The sequence below is a fragment of the Micropterus salmoides genome, unplaced genomic scaffold (assembly GCF_014851395.1).
Source record: "Micropterus salmoides isolate LMB-PRFRI ecotype aquatic unplaced genomic scaffold, ASM1485139v1 Ms_hic_scaffold_13, whole genome shotgun sequence".
NCBI classification, from domain to species: Eukaryota; Metazoa; Chordata; class Actinopteri; order Centrarchiformes; family Centrarchidae; genus Micropterus; species Micropterus salmoides.
Window position 1 is genome coordinate 29,710,002 of NW_024040374.1, and position 27,601 is coordinate 29,737,602.

General features: G+C 39.7%; 1 protein-coding gene across 2 annotated transcripts in view; it reads right to left on the reverse strand.

The window, feature by feature from the left end:
• si:ch211-51h4.2 overlaps positions 1-27,601 on the reverse strand; it is an 84,848-nt gene that overhangs the window by 28,493 nt on the left and 28,754 nt on the right. For both annotated transcript variants that reach the window (XM_038716830.1, XM_038716829.1), the window contains 4 exons: positions 25,394-25,517; positions 9,269-9,368; positions 7,698-7,756; positions 4,730-4,794 (listed from right to left, as the gene is read on the reverse strand). In XM_038716830.1, the coding sequence (XP_038572758.1) occupies positions 4,730-4,794; positions 7,698-7,756; positions 9,269-9,368; positions 25,394-25,517 (348 nt within the window). The remainder of the gene's footprint in view (positions 1-4,729; positions 4,795-7,697; positions 7,757-9,268; positions 9,369-25,393; positions 25,518-27,601) is intronic.

Consider the following 27,601-nt stretch of genomic DNA (forward strand, 5'->3'; position numbering starts at 1 on the left):
GTCAGGGATGGGTTACTAACAGGTAGGTTTGTGGCCAGCGGAAGCTGCAGCTTTGCTCATTCTTTCAGCTCATTAAATGTCTCAGAGGCGTCCGACAAAGACGTACAGAGAAAGGAGCTCCCCCTAACACCTTTCTGAACTAGAGTTGTGACTCTTTCCATTGTTGTGGCAACAGCCCTAGAAATTGTTACAGTGCACAGCTCCACTACACATAAGATCAGTTTTATTCTCTATCGTGGAGGTATTCAGGGACAGTCATCCAGACTAAGGTCACTCATAGACTCCCACCAGCCTCACCAGACAGTGGTGCCATTCATTTTCATGTTTTTATGATATAGTTGGTGCTGGAAGCTTGGTAAAGGAAGGACTACTTTGTCAGGTAGTGCAGCTAAATAGAACACTTAGCTGCAGGCTCATCTAACCATGCATTTACTGAACTACAAGTGAAAGGTCAGTTTGGGTTTTTGTAAGAGAGAATATGAGAGAAAATGCAGCCTGTTTACAGCACATTGAAATTACTCTGAATGTTATCATGAATCGATAACTGGAGCTCCCTTGTGAAAAAAAACCTGCCATTATAGAACATTGCTTTCACATGGAACACTGCTTTCAGAATCTGGTGTGTAGGTTGGACACACAAAACAAAAAAGTGCAGCCTGAAGCTCATAAATCTCAGAGAGGTATCCCAGAGGAGAGAGACTTATTGTGTGGAGCTGCTGTAAGTTGTTTTGCCAGAAGCTGATCAGTAAAGTACACCAAAGGTCAGATACAGCAATTGTTGGGTATAGCTCAGTGAAATTTGTCATGGGTGTGCAAGGACTATCACGCAGCAGTGCAACAGAGCATTTTCCTGTGTTTAAATTTGTTCTTGCCTGTTTATTTTACGTTATAACATTTTAACCATCTCTAAATTTATATTTAGAAATCTGAGAAGGTGCACAGCATGATTTCGGAGGGTACAAATATCTGAAGACAGAAGTAATGGATTTAATGGATTTGCATCATATACACCTGTGGCATTTGGATTAAAATGTTGGTCCACATGGAAGCTGTTTGTGTCGTGGGATCTCCGTAGATTGGACGTGTTGAGTCAATGTTGCGTAGGCTGGGGCTAATATATAGGATATGCACTTAAAAGTATCAATACGTGTTATCAATATAGTGGTGGTAGAGAATGTTTTTAAAAATGTGATCATATGATCAAGCAATGTAACACAGGGCAGAGGACAGACATGAGCCTGAGGAACCAAATCAGAAGAGTACTTACACTGAACAAAATTATGAACGCAACACTTTTGTTTTTGCCCCCATTCATCAAGACTTTCTCTATTTACACAAAAGGCCTATTTCTCTCAAATATTGTTCACAAATCTGTCAAAACCTGTGACATTCAGCACTTCTCCTTTCCTGAGATAATCTATCCACCTCACAGGTGTGGCATATCAAGATGCTGGTCAGACAGCATGAATATTGCACAGGTGTGCCTTAGGCTGGCCACAATAAAAGGCCATTCGAAATTGTGCATTTTCACTGTATTGGGGGGGGTCCCACCATTTGCCTCACGCAGTGTAACACATCTCCTTCGCACAGAGTTGATCAGGTTGTTGACTGTGGCCTGTGGAATGTTGGTCCACTCCTCTTCAATGGCTGTGCAGTCAGGTTGAGACCCCGATGAGGACGACAAGCATGCAGACGAGCTTCCCTGAGACGGTTCCTGACAGTTTGTGCAGAAATTCTTTGGTTATGCAAACCAATTGTTGCAGCAGCTGTCCGGGTGGCTGGTCTCAGACGATCTTGGAGGTGCGGATGCTGGATGTGGAGGTCCTGGGCTGTGGTCTGCGGTTGTGAGACCGGTTGGATGTGCTGCCAAATTCTCTGAAACACCTTTGGAGATGGCTTATGGTAGAGAAATGAACATTCTATTCACGGGACACACCTCTGGTGGACATTCCAGTCAGCATGCCAATTGCATGCTCCCTCAAAACTTGCAACATCTGTGGCATTGTGCTGTGTGATGGAATTTCGAGTGGCCTTTTATTGTGGCCAGCCTAAGGCACACCTGTGCAATACCCATGCTCAAAAACAACTGCAGGATGTTCGATGATCGGGCCAGTGAGTTCCAGCTGACTTTTTACTGGCCCCGGGCTATCAGGCCACCGTTATTGTCAAGCCCTGTAACTGTATGTATTGTTTTATTTTATTTATTTTAAATGTAACCATATTTTAATGTTAAGTTCTGTGTGTAGTATGAGGGGACTATAAGCTTTCTTTTTGTTATACAACCTTAAGTTGTATAATGACAAATAAACAACCTTGTACCTTGTTTTGGCAAAGGGTTCCATAGGAATAATCCAATGATTTAGTTTTCCATATTTACTTCCACCTGCTTCAAGAACGCAACTATCGTTCCTGTAACTAAAAAGTCTGCAGTTTCTAGTCTACCGACCACCACCCTGTGGCTCTCAAGCCCATTCTGATGAGGTACTTTGAGAAACTGGTTCTTCAGCACATAACAACAACAACATCGCAGCCGGCCTGGACCCTCACCAGTTTGTTTCAGAACCAACAGGTCCACAGAGGACGCCATCTCCACTGCCCTCCACTCAGCACTCACACAACTTGAGAAAAACGACACCTACACATCAGAATGCTGTTTGTGGATTTCAGCTCAGCATTCAGCACAATCTCCCCATGAAACTGATCAGCAAACTCAGCACTCTGGGTTTAAATGCAACACTTTGCAATTGGATATTAGACTTCCTCACAAACAATTCATAACTGATAGAGTGGTGCTCAGTGAACAACCTACTGCTCAAAGTCAGCAAAACTAAGGAGCAGATTGTTGATTTCAGGAAAAAGGAAATACACACACCCTTGTCTACATCAGTGGAGCTGAGGTGAAGCAGGTGAACAGTTTCAGGTTCCTGGGAATCAGCATCACAGAGAACCTGACATGGTCATCTCACATCTCCAGGCTGGTGAAGAAAGCTCAGAAACAACTGTATTACTTGAGGAAGCTTAAGAAGGCCAAATTCACACGCCAAGCTCTTGTAATCTACCTACTATAAAGATGGGAACCATGCACTAGAGACTAGAAACATCACAAAGTGGCCCCCCCAAGCTATCAGACTCTTAAACTCAAATTCATCCTCAGCACTGCTCCATTGAATATACTTTATTTCTGTTTATCATTATATAATTGATTCTATATTAACGTATATTGTCTGCTACGAAGCAGAAGGGAGTTACAAACTCAATTTCACTCTATAACCTGTTATACTGCAACACAATAAATCCACCTACCATAAAGCTGGGAACCATGCAAGAGACAGATTTTAAAAAGAATAGTCATAATCAAGCAAATTAACAGAGGCTGCAATATCCTGACTTTTATAGTAGTGCCTAGGTGGAGTCAAACTTAAAAAAAACTATGTAACATGTAACCTACACTTCCCATAATGCAACTAGACAGCATATTTTCTATATACCTTATCTGCCTGGTAAATGGGGAATTCTTTTTTACTCCAAACCCAAAGTGAGTAATGCAGGCTCTCCGTTAAGTTTCCAAGCCAAGATTCCTGGGTGATGTCACATGATTAATTCTCTCAAGCTTGGCAAAGCTTCTCCAGAGCAACAGCAGATGTTATATGATGATATATATATATGTTATGAAGTTATATAACTGTTAACAAAATTCTAACATTATTTAGTGAAAGGCTTGGGGTCTGAATGCTTCTTTAAATGTAAGGGCAAGAGATAGCAGATTAAATGTCTTAGACTCTTCAGCTGGAAAAAAGGTCTGCTGAAGGTCTCAGAGGCTCCTGCCTCTTCAGCCAATGTTGACCGTCGCCGTCTCCCAGACGGTCAGGTGGTCACATGTGATCCTCTGACCACAGAGCTTTATGTTAGTCATGATATATCACTTATCAGTCTATAAAAGCTGAATTTTCTGAATCTACATCTGGCTTAAATGGGACTTTTTGAACCCTCTCACACTTTCCAGGCATAACAGCCTTCAGCCTTCATGCCTACCAAACAGTTTCACATTTGCTATCCACAAAGCATCCTGCCACTTTAAACTCATATGGACATTTTCCACGCACAACTCTATTGTTTTTGCATTGCACAGTGTGAACAAGAGCCGTACCACTTACAGAATCATCCACTAAAACCGTATCTCAATAAAAACTAAATATTGCTGTTCCCAAAACTACAACAATTATTTTCCTTGCAAGGATTTCAACACATTATACAACCAAGACCTTATGATGGCTGAAACAGACAGTAGCTTAAATCTAATGATTACTGTGCTTAAAACAAAGCCCCCTCCCCCTGAATTCCCTGCCTCCATAATTACCTTACCCTCTGTGGAGAGGTTGTGGCATTCACAGAAATAGCAAAGTGTCCTGAGGTGTTCTCCCCTGGGATATAATAAATCAGATGCTCTCCTGGGGAGAAAAAAGTCTCTGCCATAGTACAGGGGTAGATTCTGAAAACTGGTCAATTTTATTTTATGTAAAAGAATGTATTCTTTCAAGTTTTGGCCTAAATTATCTTTGTTATACTGTGATATGTTTTTTTCATTTTGACAGTATGTGGCTGAAAAGTATGACTTTAAAGCATAATTATACCTGAATAGGTCTATAAGTTAATAAGCATTTCTTATCAGGAGGTTTCTTTAAAATAAAGAAGTTAAAAAAACAGCATAGTAGGAGATAAATGTGCTTACCAGAGGATGTTGAGCACAGTACAGGTTGTCAGACCTCCAAGCACTGCTCTCCGAAACCACAGGATCTGGACATAAAGAAAATACAGTACATGGTGACACAACATCCTGCTCTAGCGCAGTTTTGTAACACGGTATGAGGATATCATTGCAATACAGTAAAAGTCAATAAACAATAATATTGAATCAGAAGTTAAAAAAAATGCAATCCATTCACATCCAGTCATCTGTGCACTTACACACCTGAATAATTCTGAAGAGAACTCTTTAAAGCACGTCAGCAATAATGACATACTTGCTTTCAGCCACTACATTTATATTTATTCATTTAGCTGACGCTTTTATCCAAAGCGACTTACAATTGCTATTCATGTCAAAATCTCACGTCTCTGGAGCAGCTAGAGGTTAAGTGTCTTGCTCAGGGACACAACAGGAGGATGTGTCGCAGTGGGAATCAAAGTCGAGTCTCCCACACCAATGGCATGTGTCTTATCCACTGAGCCATCACCACCCACTGTCACTACCCATGGTGGGTCTGACCTTGTCTTTGTATGTTTTATGCAAAAGATCCATCTTCAAAGACACTGTGGAGACAATGACCTCAAAACATACAAATCATGCCAGGGCTGATGATACATTTTGAAGTGTTTTAGCCAAGTCAGATATAGGTGGTTATCTATATGAAGGACAGTATGCTATTCTGACAGAGACATTGAGATATTGCGGCAGCAAAAAGGCAGGCTTGCAGTCACTAACAGTGAGGAATACAGGGTACTCGTTTGCTTTGAAGCAGCAAGTGCGTTTCCATCCACCTGTCTTTGAGTGCATTTTGAACTTGCGCATAAAACACTCTGATGTGGAGAAAACCGTTTACCATTGGCTTAGGTGTATCAAATGAATCGATATCAAATAAATTCGACACGGTGCAATGGAAACAGACTAAATCACGGCGTTCATGAAGCTTCTGAGTTAATTGTCGTTCAAGCTTCCCTCCACTGAAGAGATGATGATCAGATCTGTGTACAGGGATGAGGAGACTAACCTTCCTCAAATGAATACATTAAAACATTTTAATAATTTAACAACAATAAAGAAAAGGCCACATTTTCATCATGGTTTCCACAAGGTTTTCCATTGTTAGAGGTTTGATTGCCGATTAATTTTTTAAAATCATCATATTGCTTACTTATCTTTTGCAATGGTTTAGTGGCACCAATAAGTGCTACCAACTCTTTACAGTATCTTGATGTACTAAACCTATATTTCAATAACAGCAGCAGATAGAGCCTGTCCAAATTATAACTAAACCACGTGCCTAGGAAAGAGCTATGCCCTAAACAGCACCACTTCTGACCTGACCAATAAAGACTGACCCATCTAGCAGGCAGGGTTAGTCGCCTGGCAGGAGAGGTGAGACAAACTATGAGATTTAGTTTGCTGACTAACTGGGGTATTAAAAAGCACGTGGTACTTAAATTTGATAGCAAGCACTGAATTCAAGGCACCATATCAGTGTCCATTACCTAAGATCTGTATTATGGTGATAGGGTTATATCTGGCAATGTGAGATAATTGATATCCAACAAACGTCTGCAGGCAACCCTCGTCAGTGTGGCTGCTGTGGAACAATGTTAGCGCTCCTCTTTGTGAGTTTTAGGAAGGTGGTGAAAAAGTTAGTTTTGAACCCCTCATCGTCTTTTCTAAATGTTAACACGTTTTTTCAATCCTAAATGGCAGCAGATCTAATCTAAAACCATTACTGGCTAGAGTTGAATGTATAATTTTATACTGTAGAGAATAATGCAGCTGAATGACGACTGTTTTGACAAATTTTACGCCACATTCCCTTAAACACCAGTCACGTTCTAAAATCTACAGCATATCCCAATGTGTTTTTCTATTTCATTAATTAATAAAATTACATCTAAAACAACACGTTACTGGCTAAGATAACCATGTGTATTAGACTGTACTCTGCATGAAATAATGGAATTATTCACAACTTTTCTTTTTTTGATATTGCCATCGGCCACCCTGCTCTCTAAATATCCTCCGTTGATGAACTGATGTTGGTCAACCACTATTAACCCACAAGACGAGACCAGATTTTAGCACTATTTTTAAGAAATCTTTAATGCTGAATTATATGAAAAATTTGAGCATTAAACATTTTATTTCCTACATTCTGATGATTTTTCTGCACCAGTTTATGGTGAAAATGTTTTTATTTATGTCAATAGAAACACCAAATTCAAGTGGCAGGTGACAATTTAAACTATAATAGCCTAACTCTACCAGAAAATAATGCAGTGCAGCTCTCAGTCATTCTGTGCTGCTTTCAGATCTGTTTCTCCTGTAGATCAACTTTTCTCATGAAATGTATCGTGATTTAGTCTTCCCTCCTCTTTGTGTCTTTGTTTGGGGAAGTAACCTCTTTAAATGTGCATGTGGCACCTTTTGACCTCAATGATAAATTGAGGCAGGTGTTCTGCTCACGTTCAAACTTTCTGCACATTCAGAATCCCTCCTACATATCTGTGTTCTCTGACATGTCGAGAAAAAGATCTAGTCGCACCCCTACCTTTCACAGATCGCCACATTACATACTCTCTTTCTCACTGTTCTAGATTAGAAGAATAACAATAGCAGAGCTATACTATAGCATGCTAACTTCAGCAAATCTCTCTGCAACTACCACTGTGTTCCATAGCAACTTAGCGCTGTATGTGCTACATGCTGAGCAAAAACTGCGTCTCTATTTTACTTTAATATATGTGTTTTTGTTTAAATGTCTTTCGAGATAGTAACAGATGTTTTATACTTGTGCTACAATTTTCAGGCCTGTGCGACAAAAAACTTTCAACCTTGGTAACACCATTGCTATACAAACCTGTTCATAAGACATGTCTGAATTCAGAACATTAAGTCTACAGATCAGCAGGGAGTGCAGTGAATAGAGCACTAGGTTCACCTGTGTTTTGTTGTGTGAGATCTGTGAGAAGAGCAGAGGCATCACGTTTACAATCCCTCCTGTTGACATGAAAACAAAAAAGCAGGTCAGTCTCACAGACTATCTGTGGGCTTCTTGTAATGTCCCACATCTTTATTTCACTCTGTATGTTCACACCACTGTTTCATCACTGAGTGTGTGTGAATTCAGCTAGAGAATAAACTAATTGTATTATGAATCTCTTACCTTAATACTATTCAAACTACTTAATTAACTACAACAACCAATGGTCAAACCAGCATCAATCATCTAAGCTGTGAGAAAATAGAGAAAATATAATGGTAATAAAGGTTGTTCATTTATTGTTATCAATGTAAATAACACAAATTATAGGAAGTAATATTGTTCCAATTGGACCAAGTGAAATATTCAAAGATTCAATGTGTTGCTTTCTGGCTTTTTACTCATCATTAAAGAGCTGCAAACCAACCTAAAGGCATTGTATTTATCTGGGTTGCAGTGAATAAAGTCCCATCATAGCTAGAATGTTGTTCGAGAGGCTTTAAAATCCTGAGCAGGAGCAAGAAAATGATTTAAAGTTGTTCTGTATACTGTTTCACACAACTAGCAATTCTAAACCGGAAAGCAGTTGTCATAGCAGGCAGTTTGCATGTTCAAGTGGCCTTCTGAAGTAATGGAAGCTGGTAGGAAGTACAATCAGAGCTGTCACAGAAACGCTAATGACACAGAGCGATATCCCCTTATGCTGCCAGAGCTGATGTGCTGCAGTGACTTCAGGAAGCCAAAGTACTTGCTAATGCTTCATCCATCCATCCATTTTCTGCCACTTATTCCGGGCTAGGTCTTGATGGTTACGCAAGGTTTTCCAACCATTCCTCTCCCCAGCAGCGTTGTCCAGCTCCTCCAGGGGATCCTGAGGTGTTCCCAAGCCAGATTAGATATATTATCCAGGATATTCTGGGTCTACCCCGGTATGTCCTACAAGTTGGATAAAACCTCCAAACATGGGTTCTCACAACAGGCACAAAATACCTTCTGTCCCATCTGAGGAGTTACCTCCAGTTTCAATGGAGTTGTTCAACATGGCCCAGTCGGATTCCATGCCCCCAACATCCCACAGGATGCATCAGAAATTCTTCTGTAGGTGGGAGTTCTGGTAGACATTGGCTTCAGCCAGATGTTCCCAGATCACACTCATTACACGTTTGGATTAAGCAGGTCCCCTGGTGGTGAGTTGGATCAGATGGCTTCACCCTAATGTCCACGACATACGGCTGCAGATCTGATGATACGACAAAGTCGATCATTGACCTTGAGTGAACGTGGTACTGTGTCTTCATATTTTCTAATGGAGCAGTAAGTTTTGGCCACTTTGCTGAGAACCTGCTACAAGTTAGTTTTCCAAATCTAGTTGGAAATCTAGCTGGAACACATGGGCTTACAGAACTCTTGGCCTGGAAAAATATAGAATGGTAGAAGAGGGAGCATGTAGTGGCATTCAGAGGGCCAGAAATATGAAAATAATGAGACACAAAAAACAGTGAGCTATAGTGTACAAAGCTGATTCTCACCCAGAGCCACTGTGCCCATTAGGAAAGGTTTCCCCATCTGACTGAAATCACTGCTGCTTTGAAGGCCGACCTCTGACCCCACTGCAAATGTGACCGCCACCTGAGACACACACAAACATAATCATTTTGTATCAACACAGGCAATAGACATGAAAGTACATAAACATAAAGGTGTTGGCAGGTAATTAAACTCTACAATAAGCAACACAAGACAGTAATAGCAAAGAAACATTTAGTTTTTTGTTCTAAAACAAATAGTGAACTGAGCATTGTGACAGCTGGAGATACAAAAGCATTTTTCAATCTTTGTCAATACTGAAAATTTGGCCAAGCAAAGCACTGGAACCTTAGCAGAAGCAATGGGTGTTGCTGTTGTGAATATTCTGAAAATAAGATGAAATAAGAAAGAGCTTATCAATTTGTGGCGAACGATAGCTTTGTTCACTGTGTAGATATTTGCAACTCTTAGCAAAGATGAGAAAAAGGCACTTGTTAGCTACTTCCATCATCAGCATCAGACAAAAAAAAAAAAAAAACATAACTACTGATGTCTGCAACATACTCAAAACATGTAATTACATTTGACTAAGCAGAATGAAAGTTATCTCCCGATTTGAGATATCAATAATCAAAAATAATTTCCAGATATCTATAATTTGGTAAAATATATCTACAATGCAAAATTTAAAAAAAATGTAATAAATCTCTATGGCATTCTGACCAGTTAAACTTAATTTAAGATATCTCAAAAGGACAATGGAGATATCTTGAACTGAGGGGAATTAAAGATATCTGAAACTGGAATTACAACAAGTCAAAATTCAGTTGCAGATATCCGCAATGTGAACTGGGACATATTGTTTTTTTGTCATTTAAAAGCAGATAGTAGATTTGAGAGAACAGAGGTTGTGAGTTGGCTCCTGATTTCTTTCACTTATTACGTCATTTCATATTTCCTATCACTTGATGTGTTAATCTGAGGATTTGACAGTTTCTGTCCTGGTTCTTCTATAAGCAAAGTGTCAACTGGCTGGGATAGGAGTGAGGGTACATACTGACATAAAATCCACACCGGAAGCTTTGGTGAAAGCAGTAACAGTATTTAGGGAGATCCGTGAGTGCAGTGTGGTCAGAAAAAGAGTGCCCAGGAAACAGAGTTTGTGTTTTAGTGCAACAAAATCACACTGTGGTCTATTTCCTAATGGACAAAGAGAGATGTGAAAACTCTAGAGACGAAGACTGCAAACCATTTCACAGCCACAGGCAAGAAATGGAGGAAGGAAGGAAGTAAATACGAGAGAAGAGTGGGGTAGAATAAACAAATGACACAGAAGACGACGTGAAATTAGGAAGGAAAATGACGATAAAGAAAGCAAGGAGAGGAGCGGAAAGCAGTGAAGACGAGGAAGCAGGCCACAAAATTGAACTAAACTGATGAAGGAGAATGAAAAAAGTGGAAAGGTGGAGAGAAGTGTTGAGGAAGAGGACAGGATAAGTGGTTCTAATGATGAAGTAAAAGTCCTGTATGTCAACGGATGTTTAAAAATCTTTGAAAAATTCATCTCATCATCTCACGATGGGCAGGTTTCATTAGGGCTTGGACGGAGAATGAATCGCATTTTACCTAACTACTCACTACACACACACACACACACACACACACACACACACACACACACACACACACACGCACCATAAACCTGACTGCATTATCCTCTTCCAAATGATTTGACCGCCCTGCACCAGGCTGCAATATCCCCTGCTGTCATGGAAGCCAGCAGTATTAAAGGTTCAATGACAACTTTATTAGAGGTGAGGGTCTAGAGTCTTAACCAATTATAAAGCCTGAATAAATGTCACGCTAATTATTTCCAGAAAGCCGTGAAATTGTAGTCGATTCCCCGTGAATAATCTACCTTCCAACACAATTCCACAGCTCGGTGCATGAGATTCATTTAAAAAGTGTGTGTATGTGTGTTTGTGTGCGTCTGTAAAACTGTTCTCATCCACATTTCTGCATGTGGTTGACGTAAGGTTCATTCAGGCCCATTTCATAATGACTGAATAGAGGTCTTATCAAGGTGTATCAACTTAATTTGGGCTTCACTGTTGTTATTTGGCTGCACGTTTTTTGTGTGAAGCAATCAGTCAGCTGGCAGGCCACAAGGAGCTGCCGGAGCAGCACACTGATTTGGAGGATGGAGATGAGAAGAGAAGAAAATTAATTTTCACAAGAAGTGAGAGGTCCCATACTGGAGAAGCAGGTGTGACTTTTTTCTTTACTGAAATTGTGAGAAATAAACTTCTCTAGAGCCAGGAGGCAATTATAGTAACTTAGCTTAGCAGAAACACTGGGAGCACAGGGACAAAGCTAACCTTTCTCTGTTAAAATGAAATACAGATGTAAGAAAGAGATAGATACAAAATGTGAATTTATGAGCTTTATAAGGTTTGGTAGGCATGTTTTTTTTTTTAACTTTGGACAGGGCGGTTGTTTCAGTTTTTATGCTAAGCTATGCTAATCATCTCCTTGGTTCCAGCTCCATACTTAACGGACAGACATGAGATTGATATCACTCATCTAATCAAACTCTCCTCATGAAGGCCAATACATTTCCCAAGATGTAGAACTATTGATGCTAAATAATGTTTAGGAAGTGTTCATAACCAATCTCAAATTACTGCTCATACTGACAAAATTATTGAGTTTAAATGCTGAATAGTGAATGAGCAAACTAGAGAGTGAAAGAGTGAAAAAAAATCAGGTTTCTCTGGCTTCTCCTACTGCTCCTAATGCCATTTGCAAGAATCCACCGCTCGAGTCTACCAACCAATCAGACAGAGCAGTCTCTTAACGCAGTGTCACTCAGTGAGAGCATGCACTCAGTCATGCTCAGTATCTGCAGTGCGCGACTTCAGAAGTTTTGCAAACACAATGTCTGAGAAACAACCAGCAGCAATGAAAGAACTGCCCGTCTCTCCTTTGCCAACAACAGTGTAAAGTCAAAAACATGTCCGGCTCCACACAGAGCTTCAGGCTCATTATGTTTGATGCCATGGCGCCCATATCGACAAATGGCATATTGACAAACAGTGGGGAATAACTTTTTAGAGGGGACAGTGGTGTACTAGCCTCTCATCCCGCTGTTAGACATTGTCGCAGCAGCTTTTTGAAGCCTGCGGCGCTCTGCTCAGGGGCCCCGAAGCATCGGAGGGGCGTCTTTGAGAAGACAAGTCGCAGAAGGACCGGGGTTTTGGCGAGGCTCTCGCTGGTGAGAGCGTGCCCTACGCAGGATGAGTTTTAGCAGGGCAAACAAACTGCTGATGCGTCTGTCTGAAACCCATCAGGTTGCTTACACTGGCCAGTTTCTCCCGGGAATCAATCCCAATCAACAAAGCTGTCCTGGCAGCTGCTTACATGTCTCCCCACTTTGCCTCTCTGCAGACCTTCAATAAACTCTTATTTAGATCCTACTCAAAACATCAGCCAACTTCATAAGTTGTTTACTGCCAAGGTTTCACATTCACTTTTCATAAAGTTGACTTAAAAGGGGCTAGAAGCACAAATCTAACTTTGGCTTTCTAAAAGTGTTTTTTCAGAAGAGTTACATCTCCCTGAGGCCAGTGTTTGGAGACTGGAATAAATTACGGACTGCTTTATTTAGGATTATACTTGTGTGAAGGGAGGCAATCAAAGAGATGACAGCATTGATTTTGTTTTGAGAATGTTTTGAAATCCTGGTAAATGCTATAAAGGCCATTTCAATACATTTTTGGCTTTTAATGTGGAAAAAGAAAATAAATAAAACAAGGTATTCATTTTAAGCCTCTGTTGTACTTTAACAACAAGTGAAATAATAAAAAAGTCAACACTGTAAAATAAATCAGTAACACTTTAGGTTATGGCAGGCAACGTAAAGCATAAGTCTCTTGAATGTAATTGTTTGTACCAGTTCAGTACGAATACAGACATGTAGGCACAAGGGAAGGGGAGTTAAGGAATAAGAAGGGAACAATGAGGGAACTTAAAAAGCCCTTACTTTACAATACAGTATATACAGTAACACATAGTACTAGTCCTACAGTATGTTCCTGACATAAAGAGTTCTAAAGTATAAACACAAATGTATGCCGTAGTCATTTAGGATCTATGCAGTTAGTCTATCCTCATTGTGTTATAACCTGCATTCCTCTCCAAGTAGTATGTGGTATTATTAAATAAATCACAGCAGCTTTTCGGTAAAGCAGCCGACAAAGACAGCAGTGTAGAATTAGAGAATCTGATGCCAACAACAGCTCAGAGCTCTGAAAACTATCAGAGTAACAGCAGCTATACTGTCCAGACTTAAAAACGTGGAAAATGGAAAGTAATGAGAAACTGGTAGCAATGACATCTGCTATTACTGCCCTCACAAAATCTGTGAAATAAATGGGATAACATCTGACCAACGATTAGCCAGGCTGCTCTGCTCTGAAATCATCTTAAAAAACATTTTATGTCTGTTGCATTGCCTTTGATGCTTTGAGTAGTTGCTGACTGAAGGTCATACTTTGCCCACCCCTTTTTATTTGCCGTGATATCACTTATTAAATTCCCCTGTCTCTCTCTCACTGTGGCCCCTCTATCTTGGCAGCTCAGGGCCTGGAAACTGCTGTTTTCTTTCTAAGTATACCAAAATAGAAACATTAATATTTCAGCTATAAAGAGAAAAATCACATTTGCTGGGCCATAAATGGCTGGTGCTTGACGATAGAATGTTTTATTCTGGTGCAGTCGGCCTTGCCTGCCTGGTCTCTCTCATATTGATGCAGAGTACAGGAAATGGCTCTCTGTGCCCTGCTCCAGAACTGAACCTCTAAATCTTAACGCCTCCCCCCTGTTTGGGACTTAGTTCTACGACACACTTCTCCCATATTATGTTTGTGTATGTGTGTGTGCATGCGGATCCATGTGAGTGGGTTTCTGTGTGAATGTCTCCATCTACAGGGCGTAGGTGAAACAACAATCTTCCCAAAACGACAGCAGTTGGCAAGTATTTTTTGAGGTGCTGGGATTATTTTGTCTACCTCCCTCTAAAACGTGGTTTTAGGAATAACTACAGAATTGAACCAACGCCTCTGTGACACAGACTCTGTTGTGGTTAGACAATCGAGTGAGTGTGTGCTTGTGTTTGTGCATGAAAGCATTTAGAGTGTTTTTGAGGGGGTGTGTGTGCTTTCAATACAATCTAAAATCAATCTCTTCAGTTCCTCCATTGTTCTTCAAGGACAGAAGATCCTTTAGGGAGTCATAAAGGTTCCACTGGCTGCCTCCTGCCCTGGAGGGATGAAGTCATTGATCTGATGTTAGTGTATGGATAGCTGTTCTCCTACAGCCTCAACATCTATTCATTCATCCCCGCTACTTTGGCACAAGCCGCTGGCCTCAAAGTACATTTTATGTATATGGTATTTTCTATATGATAGAAAATACTCCATGCATCCTTTCCACTGACACCAAAAGGTGAAAATCAAAGCCAATTTGTTCAAAGCAAGATGTCTTGAAGAGCCAGTGGGAAGGAACACAGTATGTGTGTGACATTGCCTGATCTTCAACACTTGACGACGCTTCAGCAACTGTTTGCCTTTGTTACCGAGCCAGCAGAGATTGGCAGGTAACAGAGAATGTTACCTGCCAATAAATGATGTTGAAACCAAGAATACAAAAAGAAACTCTGATGATCAGCCACCACTACATGCATTCTGTGTGTGAGTTCACAATGTTTAATCCCATGTTCCAATATTATCCAGTTACAAATGCTCATCTAGTGCTAAATGCATTCCCAAGTGTGCTGATGCTACACTTATGAACAATTACTGGTTGCTCTCACAGCATACATTGTATGCACTGGCTTTGAGTAAAATAGACAAAATGTGATTATGATCACTTACATTAAAAGGTAGTGTTTTAATGCATATTATAGAGACATAAAAGTCTGATATCAGCAAGCTCCAAATGTTAGACCACAGTACTGATTAAGGGCAATGACAAGATAAGATAATTACATCTTAAATGAAAATATAAATTGAATAAATAAGGAGATAATGAAGTGAATGATATGTCCAAGGAGTATCAAGTGAAATAAATACATATTTACTATTACTATTCTATTGTAAAACTCCCTTTGAATGAATTTTGAATAGAACTTTGCAGGCAGGTTTTTAAAAACATTTTAATTAATTTGAACATTTATTTTATTCTTGCTCTATAATATTTCTAAGAATTGGTTTGTTTGTTTATTAATTTAGTTATTTTAGTTTGTTATACAACTATGTTGGTCTCTAGATAATTGACCCTTTGCCAATCCACGCCCCCCGTAGTTACTGTTGCTAAGTCCGACAAACTGTCGGACCTGTCGGTTTTTATCACGCCGATGCTACTGTCTATAACTGCACTCTCTGGAGAAATATTGTCAAATTTTTTGGAAAAAGTGATCTCAGAAATGAGACTGAAAGGTTTGCATTATACACTTGAAGGTTGTATTCAGGCTGTCAAACTGACGTGAAACAAACAAAGAGAGAAGCTAAAGCTACCGATCACAGAGTAAAAGTGAACTACTGCATCGCCTGACTATTGAGACAAAGGAAATCAATATTAAGGATTAACACGGTTCCTGTACATTCAGTACAAGCCTAAGTTAGCTAGCGTTAGCTAACTAACATTACATTAGGAACAATCCACAGTCTACATTATTCTGGATTTGTTTTAGGTTTTGGGAATAAATCGTAGGCTACTTCTGGCTCTCTGGGTAGCGACTGTAACTATTACAAGTGTCCCAGGAACAGCTTTTGACCATATCTTGGAAAAATAAAGCAAATAAAAAAAGCTAGAAAACGACTCTATTTGCATTAGAGTCAATGGAGCGCGGCCATGAAAGTGTCGGACCTCAGTTAGAGTGAGTCCTATACTGCACTGTGATTGGCCAGCTGCGTATTCGGGGCGTGGCTTAGCGAAGGGTCAATTGTGTGGCATGTTCATTAATGTCTGATGTCACTGATATTCCAGCAAATTAATTCGCGTTTATTTTCTTCACCACTTCCTTCCTTATGGCTTGTGCATGTCCATTCTGTGCTATTTTCACACCTTCCTTTGTTTGATACATACACCACACACTGTATGTCAGGGGAAGACTGCCACAGTCTACCCCACGTTGACCTGACATGTAATGTTCTTGTAATTTAATCCAGTCTTGGGTTTCTCCAAGTGGAATATTTGTGTAGTCTGTGCACCCTCATGTCTAGAGTCTAGGATACAAATTGTCTTCATTTTTGATGAAGTAAAAAAGTAAATAAGTGAACCATGAGTGAATTTTAAACCCCATACCTTTTGAATGGGAAACAGCTGTTCTAACCTCTGAAGCACAGTGGCAACCTAGGAAGCTGGTGGGCACAAACCAACAACTCCCCAAGGACAAGTTTAATTAACCATAAATCATACACCTGTGTGTGTGAAGGTATGTTTAATAGTGCACCCCCATTCAATAATTGTCTATTGCACATTAGAGGATTTTCAAATCTCAGTTGAGCTTATATTTAATCTTAAAAACGCACACAACAGACGATTCAGTCGAGACGCAGGGCGATTTCAAAGTGGCAGTCCCGGAGACTGCAAATACACAACACGTTGGTGACGCTTCCTGGTCAGCTGGTTGTCATTGGCAGCGGTGGGTTTCTGATTGGAACCTCCCGATTTGTTAATATTCAAACATATACACCTCGGATCCAGTCGGCGACCGTAAGGTTATGTCTGTAAATCCCTCACATTACAGGATAATTAGGGCCAATAATCTGTTCTCACAAGCCCCGGCTCAGGAATGCCCCCACGTTAAAATATTGAATTGAATTGTCGAAAGGGGAAAGATGGATCTATAGCTCCAAAAGTTTAAATTTGACTGAAATAAGACTTTGATTTATAAGACATTGGGCCTCTTGCAAGAACGCTTTTGTATTCTTGTCTTAACATTTTATTACTTTTTTTCGTATGGTGGGCTTTTAAAATGTGCCACGTCAGTTTGAGCAAACGCTCAACCTGATGAATGCCTTCTGTGCGTATCTGAGCACACATTGATGAGACCTTAACACCCCAATAATACCATATAACGCTACGTGTCCTGTCCCATATGTCAGGAAGCATTGAAGAGTAACAAGAACTTTACAAGTTCAGAGATTGAGTCCTGCTTTCAGAGCTCCATAAAGGAAAGTCTATCATTTTTAACAGTGTCAGCAAAGGAATTAAGGGAATAGGGTTGAATGGGTATGTCTGTCTGCAGAGTTGCAGCTCTATTATGTTTCACATTTGCAGAAGCACAGCCCGTGGGTATCTAAACCACGGCAACAACCACTCAAATGTCTCTGCCAATTTATCAGCACGCTGTCACTCAATTTCACTCAACAATTTCAGTTCAGTTTTAATTAGGTTTTAGCATAGGTCTGCTAGTTCAGCTTAGTTTTTATTTTTTGAAAATGCTTAATTTTAGCTTGCCAATAACTAATCAAAAAGTTATTAGTATCTTTGTCGCTGCAGGATGCCAAGTTCAGTTCAGTTTGGTTCAGTCTAATTTAGTTTATATATATTGAAGTACTAACACATTGTCTAAATAAATACTACAAATAACTGAAGCACATGCAATCTACAGCATAATTTCTAACCTACATACAGAAAACCCTAGGAGCCAAATACCCTAATCCTACTACCCAGGGGTCCCAAGAAATTCATTAGTCTTTAGCTCTGTCATTCTTGGTTAAATAGGTGAAATACAATTGATGGACAGCTAAGAAATTGGAAGATAGTGTATGCCCCCTTGGAGCAAAAAGCACCCTGACTGACTGGAAAGCAGTTATATTAAACCTTTATATTCTAAACCTTTATTAATCAAAAAAGAGGTATTAAAACAATGTGAAGCACAAAGAGACAGATTGGCTGAGATATCAATAAGCCCATAAAACACACACTTGCTGACACGTAGTTAATATAATGACCAGCAGACACATTAACCCAGCGCCAGGGGAGCTCACAGTCAATGGGCAAGTTTATCCCACACGCAGGATGAGCTCTAAGCCAGACCATCAGAACAGAACAAAACAAGGAAAAGTAAACCACCAAGACAGAGACTCACTACCTGCAACTCAAACTAAACACAACTCTACAGTTGTTGCACTCATATTATTGTGTACACATGTACATATGTATAAAAGATAATAGAAACATGTTCAAATCCCAACAACTACGCAGCCGATCCCTACCTGGATCTCCCCAGCTAAGTTAGCCTCCCCCAACGTTACATGGGGCTCTTTGTAACGGCGGTCACCACCTGCTACACTGCAGCCAGACGCCACCCTGACCCAGGGCTCTCTTGACGGCAATCTGGCAGGACAGCCACAAGGCACGCAGCGTGCCAGCTCTTCACACGCAGGAGAAAAGCATAACATACCAACATGCTCACCAACAGGTGGCTCTTGGCTAATCACCGGTCCGGCCAGACCAACTGCCCTGCAAAATCAATTGCCTCGGCTTCATATCCACTAGAAATGTAGGCTTATTTAGGGCCTATAAAATAAATAAATAAAGAAACAAAAGACATTCACTCTTTCATTTTAGTTAGTTTTGCAAACCTACAACACATTTTTAGGTAGTTATCTTTTTTTTAAAGCCTCTCTTTTTTTCCAGTTAACGACAGTGTTTTTTCACATCTAGTTTTCGTTATTTTGTTCGTCTTCGTTAATCGTAATTTATATGGGATTTTCAAACTTCAATGCTTCAAAGCAGTGAAAACTTTGGCTGGGAAAACGGCAGACTAACTGCACATACTCCTACGACAGGTAGTTCACGCCTAAAACAAACTTAAAAATACAAGAAAATTGGTAAGTTCTCCAAAACCACTTGTGCAAAAGCCACCTAAGAAAAAATCTGTTCATACGAGTGCTTCTTGCATGAGGTCCATTGATTTATAAGATGTTGCTGCCACTACTGGGGATGGAAGTAGGATTGGATGGGGTCTATCTCATTGTTGCATGCTGGGGGAGGGCCACCTATCACCAGTAGGAGTGGTTAGGTGGTGCTAAACATAAACTGTAAGTTTACTTAGTGTGATCTCTATCCTAAATGTAAATGCTCCCTATTTGTATATTTGTCGACCACTCAATGTGGTGGTAAGATGTTGTCATGTGGTAACACTGACAATCATCAATTACAATAGTAAAGCTGTACTGTAAAACTGTTCTAGAGAGAGAAAAAAAGAAATGGAAGATCGTCTGTGCAGTCCAAACAACGGAGACATGTGGTTCTCCCTGTTCGGCACAGACAGACAGCTGTTGATTGAGTGACTGCTGCTTCTAAACTTTACACATGATCAATAAAATCAATGCGCAACTAACGTTAATGATTTTAACCCGCACACTGGTGCAGCACGGTAGCGGTTTAATAAGCATTTGTTGTCATTCATCCACATATCGAGTACATAATGAACCAAATGCCGTTTCTAAAGGCCCATGGTGCTCAATACAAGATTACAATAATCAACTTACAAGACAAGAAACAAACATGTAACTACACTAGATGAGACAAAAAAAAGGAACAAATATATTAAGGTGGAGTGAACGTGGTTTGGCTGGAGCATTGTAAAGTGCGTAGTTCAACCCCCATCTGACTCTATACAAATAACAGCAGCGGCAGAAATAAAAATAGCAGCAGCAGAGGTCAGTATTAACGCTGTAATGATGTAATAATGCTATGCAATGTTAGCTACATTTATATGAAGTAACATTAAATGAGATTTCTAAATATCTCCCAAGCCCAAAACTGATATCTCTGATGAGAGGCCAACACCAGGAGTGACACAGTCAACTAAAAACTTCAGACATCACTTACAATTGATGTTCTGTAGTTTGCTGTTGTGTGTGTGTGTATATATGAGTTAATGAGGACTCATATGCGCACACACGCACACACACACACACCCCCCCCAACAAATTACAGAACAACATCAATATTGTTCATATTTTAGAATTTTTATCCTGGTTTGTGGCGGCAAAATATTTGCCAGATTGAACTTTGTTTTAATAAGATTAGATTCAGACTTTATTTCCCCAGAGGGAGATTTGTTTGTTGATTTGTTCAGAGCCAGAAAACAAGACGGTGACGTCGCAGCAGAACATGCGCTGTGAGACAAGCTGCAGCAGAGCGGCACGTTTCCCAGTTCTAAGGCTATCAGTGAAGTTTTGTTAATTTAAAAAAGAAAAAAAAACAGTGAGTCTATCCTTTCAAGAAGAATACACAAAGAGTTGGTTCACTGTGAAAGTTATTGGTTTTTTTTATATGGACATTTCAGATGTTCCTGCCAAAAGACCATAAAGTGCCATACGATTGTCTTGGGTAACAGTAGAAAAGTGCCAGTGGAATATGACTAAATAACACTGACAGTGACTAATCCTGCAACAGCTCGTCTGCCAATATGTCAGTGATTAAGCTGAACTGAAGTGGTTCAAAGAGTGCAGAGCAACATAGGGAGAGAAAAGTAAAACCTCTGTCCTTGGGGAGATTCTATGTAAAGGAAGAATTGTGACAAACTGTCTTCAGCAACACAAATGCTCAGAGAGGCGAGCCCAGTGGAAAAACAATGGAAAGCTGCGTAAGCATTTCTTCTAGTGAGTGAGACCATTTTTTTTAAATTAGGATGTCATGTTTTAGGAAGATGGAGAGAGTTACTGTTACATGAAGTGGCAGAGTTCTCAGACTAACAAATAGCACATAACACATTTAGGTTCCTATCAGTGACTGGCTACAATTTTGAGTTATCATGTATTTGACCATAAAAAGGCACTGGAGATTTCCTACTTCACATTGAGATGTGTTAGATCTTATCTTCAGCACCTACAATACAGACATGGCTTTCTTAACTAACTAAAAGTCCCTGAGAATATATTTATATCCAAATGTTCTATCAGAATTACTTGCATTACATAATCATAGGCAGAGCTGGGCCTTAAGGTCCAAAATACAGGCTCTGACTACATGCAATTGTGAGTACCCATAGGGCAATCATACTGTGAGGTGACCGCACTGTATTGCTGTCCAATTAAGATAATAGTTATAAATCCATACATCCATTATATACCTGCTTATCCTTTGCTGGGCTGACGGGGGCAGGAGCCTTTCCCAGATGACATTGGGTGGCACACCAGTGAGCAGTTAGGTCACACCAGCAATGCTAATTGACACTTAATTAAAACCACATTAGAGCGTCTGGATCAGTTCTGCTTGCACTGTATTACTATTTAAATTGTTTCAAATGTACCACTGGAAGCGTGTGTGTATGTGATGGGAATGTGAGTGAGGCGATTGTGTGTGTGTGTGTGTGTGTAGCCTGCCTGTGTGTATGTTTAGTGAAACCCAGTCAATCTTGATGTTTTGTGCTGATTATTTTCTTTGGTATTGATTTCACTGGGTTGGTGGTTGCTGTATTACCCATTCAATCATCTTATCACTGTTATGCGGAGATTGTTTTAACTGAGTGAACTAATATAATGTGATAATGTGATGTGATCTTTGCACAGTTTGTTGGCTCTATATAATAAATAATATAATTATACACATTCATATGTTTTGGGCACCCCCTGAGAAAAGTGAAAATATTGTGAAATATTTGTTTGGTTACTGTAATTATTTCTCCTGTCCATACTGGCTGTGAAGTGACCATGTCCTAATGCGATTCCAATGTAAGAGATGGAGGTCAAAACACACAGTATTATTCTCTCAAACTACATACAACATTGATATGTGAGTATTATATTACGATAGACCTAAAACATATCCTTTAATTCATTATTTTAACGTCAAATTGTGTAAATAGTGTCAGAAAGCGTGTGTCAGTCAAAGTGTTGCGACCACACCTAACACAGCAGATGTAGCAGTTAGTGGTGCAATACTTTTGAGGCACTGTAACCTTGAGCTTTGTGATGGTGTTAAATGTACCCTGGCCCAGGCCTAAAGACTTCTTTCAAGAGCTCATGCTGAGCTGCTGACACTCCCTGATGTTGACAAGCAATGACCTGAAAAGCCCAAATCTCTCACACACACATATTGGGAGCTCAATAAGCACCACAGCTTCTGCATGAGGTGACCAGTGTATAATGCCACTCCCATCCATTTTGCCGGCATGACCTCGAACGCAGACAGCAGTCATGGCGACATGACATCCATCAGAAAGGTCCGGAGGATATACACTTTTAGGGAGTGAATAAAGACAAAACTGAAAAGCCCATAAAATGTGAAGCGTGAAGGTGAGAGAAGACTTTTCTTTTGTCAAATAACAGACAGAGAGTAAAACACTACACAATAAATCATATATTACAACATTTTAGAAGAAGTCTTAATTATATTTTCACATTTCCAATTTAATTCTTTATGGAAGGTAATATTTAAAAGGATAGGGAAGTATATTGTAATGTGAACTGCTAGGCTTCTGAGACTAAGATACCAAGCAATAACATAACTCACATTTAGGCAGTTTAATATTGGAACCGCTGGCCACAGTTTCAAAGCTAGTGCATTTGATTATATGGCATTGTGAATATCCTACTCACCACTAGGAAAACAAAAAAGGAAAGTGCCCCTAAATGTTTTTCAGTGGAAGTTTTTCAAACCTTCATTCATGACACAATGTCAAATGTACATGGCTGGCAGCACAGTCATGGGTAAATGTCACAAAGTTCTGTGTTTCTAACGTTGAGCGTGGCAGGGCTGTACAGAAACAGAAATGTTCGATCAGTTCAAGAATATTGGCTGAAATCCTAAAAACCTTACTAATGTCTGACCACTCGTGGCCTTTATAGGCCTGTAGTAGTGCTATACATTTTAGATGTCGTGATAACCGCAAAAATTTAGATACCGTGCTATTGGTCAAGCCTATCGTGGAGGATGCAAAGCACCGCAACAACCGCAATGTTCATTTGATAGGCTGTATCGAAATAAGGTCTCCACCTGCATACAGGATACCCACAGGATTCTCAAAGTTCAATTTAAAACTTTTTAAGACCTTATTAACACCACCTAGGATTAAATTTAATACCAGCTTTACTGCCGTGTAATGAAAAATCTGTATTAATTTTAAGCCAGAGGAAATTATTTACAAAGTTACATGAATTTAATAAAACATTTTATTATAATACATTAATATTTAACACACTATAGCTTTTTGGGGTGTGTTTGTACTTTGATATGAATCAAGGACGTCACTTTGTGTTGAAAAGTGGTGGGGACACAAGGGTTCAGATTAGGGGTGTGGCGATACACTTAGCTTACATGCACGATTTACAATATTGGGTTCTCGAGAACAAGACAAGAAGATATTTTAACACTATTTTGATGAAATATTCAATGCTGAAATATATACATGGAGGTCTGGTGGTCCCTTAGAACATTTTGAGCACTAAACACTTAATTTTCTGCATTCTGGAGACATTTTCTGCATCAATATCACTGCATAATTTCAGACACTTTCCCATTTGACGAGCTAGCGTTAGCTTGTTAGTAGCCCGTCAGAGACGTTTTGTTTTCTTTCCTAACTGTATGATACGCGCCAGAGTTGACACGCTGACATAAGTAGGAACGTTACCTGTACTGCCATGTAACATCAGAGTCACACCAAACGGAGTAAATTATATAGTCACACACATAAAAAGTGTTTATTTATGACGTTACTGCATTTATTTAATCCTATGAAAGGACAAGAACAAATTTAAGACCTTGTTAAACGAAATTTAATACTTTGAAGGCCTTATTTTTGGAATATGAAATTTAAGACTTTAATACTTTTAAGACCCCACGGGTACCCTGTGCGTAGACGGATAGCAGAATGGTATCTGACAGAGTAATGGACAAAACATTCAAAAGCAAAGTACGCAAACAAAGGGCCCTATTTAAATTACTGTGCATGACACAAGGGCATTTGGGTGTGTCCAACTCCACTTTTGCTAGTTAAACGGCACATAATCTGGGCACAAAGTAAAGCACAAGGGCAATGGGGATGTATTCAGTTTCTTAATTAATCATAGGTTCGTTTTTTTGGGCGTAACATGAATTAAACCAATCATAGTGTAATCTCCCACTCCCTTTGAAAGCCTACCTACTTACACAGCGCGGTTGCTGGGAGTGAAAATGACAACTGCGTCGATTGGAAACTAGCAATAACACTTTGGCTGCAAGCCGCATTGTGCCAGGTATAAGATAGAGCCCAAAGAGTTGGATGGGTCAAAATTGTTTTACTGTGAAGAGGACAAACATGAAAGAAAAAATGTAATATTAGGTTTTATTATTATTAAAAGTTTGCAACTGCAATAAAGGTTTGAGCTCTACTGCATCTCTCTTACTCCTCTCGTCTTTTCCCATCATTTTCTTCTAAGCAATGCCTTTTTTCCCCCTCTACCTCACTGCCTGTAAAAAATATATATCTCAGTATATACTGTATGCCACTTCAGTAAATCTGTGTGTATTGCATAGTCACATAAATCAGTATCAGTCGGAGGCTAGCACCACGTCCCATTTATCTTCCTACAGATCTCCAAACAAGGTACTGAAATGTATACAACAGAGACAAGTTGAGTATAGGATTTGTACACATTTGATGAAATGGGCACAACACAACTACAGTCAACTCAACATAAGATACTGTTGAATGCAACAACTACCATGTGTTTAAAGTAAGATGAACTATTGAGCAATGATAAATGGTGACACACGCCCAACTGTATGGAATCAGTATAATCTGCAGCAGAACTACCAAGCAACCAGAGATTCATTTCTCTTCATGTTAGCATCGCTGGACACACCAGGAAACACCCCTACTACACCAGAAAAGTCAGACAAAACACAGGAACAATGAGTATTCTATGTCTAATATCAAGTGTAAACTCACTACTTCATATAATACTGATCACATTATTATTGTTATTCCTAACATTCTTCTCTATTCTTGTATTCTTATTACTATGATATGCCACAGTTCTTCCCAACTGAAAGGAATTTGTTTCATTATTGGGGATGACAAATAATAACCATGGAAAATTGGATAAAATCGAGTATTGGGTTACCGTGACAATGAGCATGATTCCTTTCAGCAGGGTAAGCAGCGAAGTGATTGGCTGGATGACTGTGTGGGCTAGTAAGATAGCCAGAGTTAGAGTCCAGGTGAAAGCCGGGATCACATAGACGTGCCTGTGGAGGAAACACACAAGCAATCATGCATTTGAAAGCTTTTATTTATGCTGACATTAAGTAAACAGAACAACTGAATGACACAAATGTTCCTGCCTGGACCCCTGCTCTGTCATGATACACTGACACACCTACAGGTGCAAGTAGCAGAGCCTTCTCCAAATGTGGTGACTGAGATAAGATAAGCCTTTATTGATCCCCAGAGGGGAAATTCTGATGTGGCAGCAGCACAAGGAAATAAATACAGATTAAAAAGAGTGAGTAAAAAATTAAATAATAAGAAGCAAAAATAGAATCTCTAAAACAGCAATTAAAAACTAAATTACAAGGCAAACGTGACAGTGGTGTGACGAGCCAGCATCACACCACTATGACATGATGTCACAGTGTGTGGTCTCCACTGCTGGGCACCAATGTAACACTTTACATGTGGGTTGGGTGAGCCTTGCCAGCTTTGATGCCACCACCCTAGAACACCACAGCAAACAGAGCATTGACAACTGGACCTCCTCCGGTAGGACAGTCTGCTCTGTCCCTTCCTTAAGAGGTGTCAAAGTTGTCAGTTTCAGTCCAGTTTTTAATTGATCTGGACCCCAAAAGTACTTGGATGAGTCCACCCACTCCACTTCTTCTCCCTGTATAACGGCGACAGGGAGGCTCCAGTTTCTCTGGTTGTAATTGTTGTTGCGCCATGTACTTTGTTGATGCTTCCAACAATGGATGAGTCATCGGAAAACTTTTGAAGGTGGCAGGTACCTGAGATGAAACTGAAGTCTAAGGTATAAAGACACTCCTCATCAGCGAACTAGGAACATTACCTGACTGCTAACAATAAACACAAGCAGTGAGCTTTAATATGCAAGATGTGAGAAAAAGAAAGACTGCTTCTTTGTAACCTTGGTGACGAATACCTCCGCCAAACTGTGGTCCAAAATTCAGCTACCTTCCAAAAACAAACACTTGTCTGCTAATCTCATTAGCAACACCAACATCTGGTGTGTCAGCTGCAAGGCTTGAAAACACATCAAAACACCTGCAGGTAAAAAGCCATCCGACGTTATGTCTTTGACTAAGTCGACAGTTCTGTAACGTCTTGCATCTGCGCATACAATTATTCGCACATAAAACAACCATTCAACAAATATTCAGTCACAGAGTCTACATTTATTCAAGTGCTGTACTATTTTTTGAGCTACTAATTACTTTACATAAGAAGCAAATGCTTGAGTAGAGACTTTCCAACACTGAATAGATAGAAATAGAAAAATTGTTACAACTAGCTACAGCATTAAAATGCTGCTTACACATTAATGCATCACCAGAAATGATCAAATGAAATAAAACACATAATGTGAACAATATTGTTCTTTCTTTTACTTTTGATTCTTTAAGTACGATTCGCTGATAATACTTCTGTAGTTTTACTTGTGTAACAACTTCTTCCTCCACTGAGCAAACCAGTTTAGAGGCCACGCACTGGATTAGCATTTATTTTAACTTATTATTCATTTATTTGTGTATTTATGTTTTTATATGCTCTTTTTGACTCTTGACTGTTTGCTTTTCTAAAATGGTTATAATTGAATTTCAAGTGGCCTAACTCCATGAATCAAGGCTCAAGGTCTGCCATGCACTGTGGGCATAAAGTGCACCCAGGGTCAACATAAAACAGCTTAGAGTTGGAAAGGCTCTATTAATATACTGCACATTATCAAGGATGTGCTTTTGTATATGACCTGCATGATATGTGTGACTGTATATTGTATATGTGCTTTTGGCTATTTTCACACTTGTATAATATAGGGTTCTGCAACCTCAGCCCATCTATTTGATGCAAGACGATTACAGAGACAAAGTATCCACATAGAGATGAAACTCCTGAAAACAGCATGATATAAACCCGCTCCTTCTTCTAGAAATCTCCTATTTATGCTCTACTGTGTTCACTTCGTGATGGTCTTGAACGTGGTGAATGAGGGAGAGCGGCAGTAAGTTCTACCCATGATGATCTATCAATCCCGCAGGCAACAATACGAAAAGCTGACTTTTTTTGACCTTTATCATTATAAAGACAAATTTCTGAT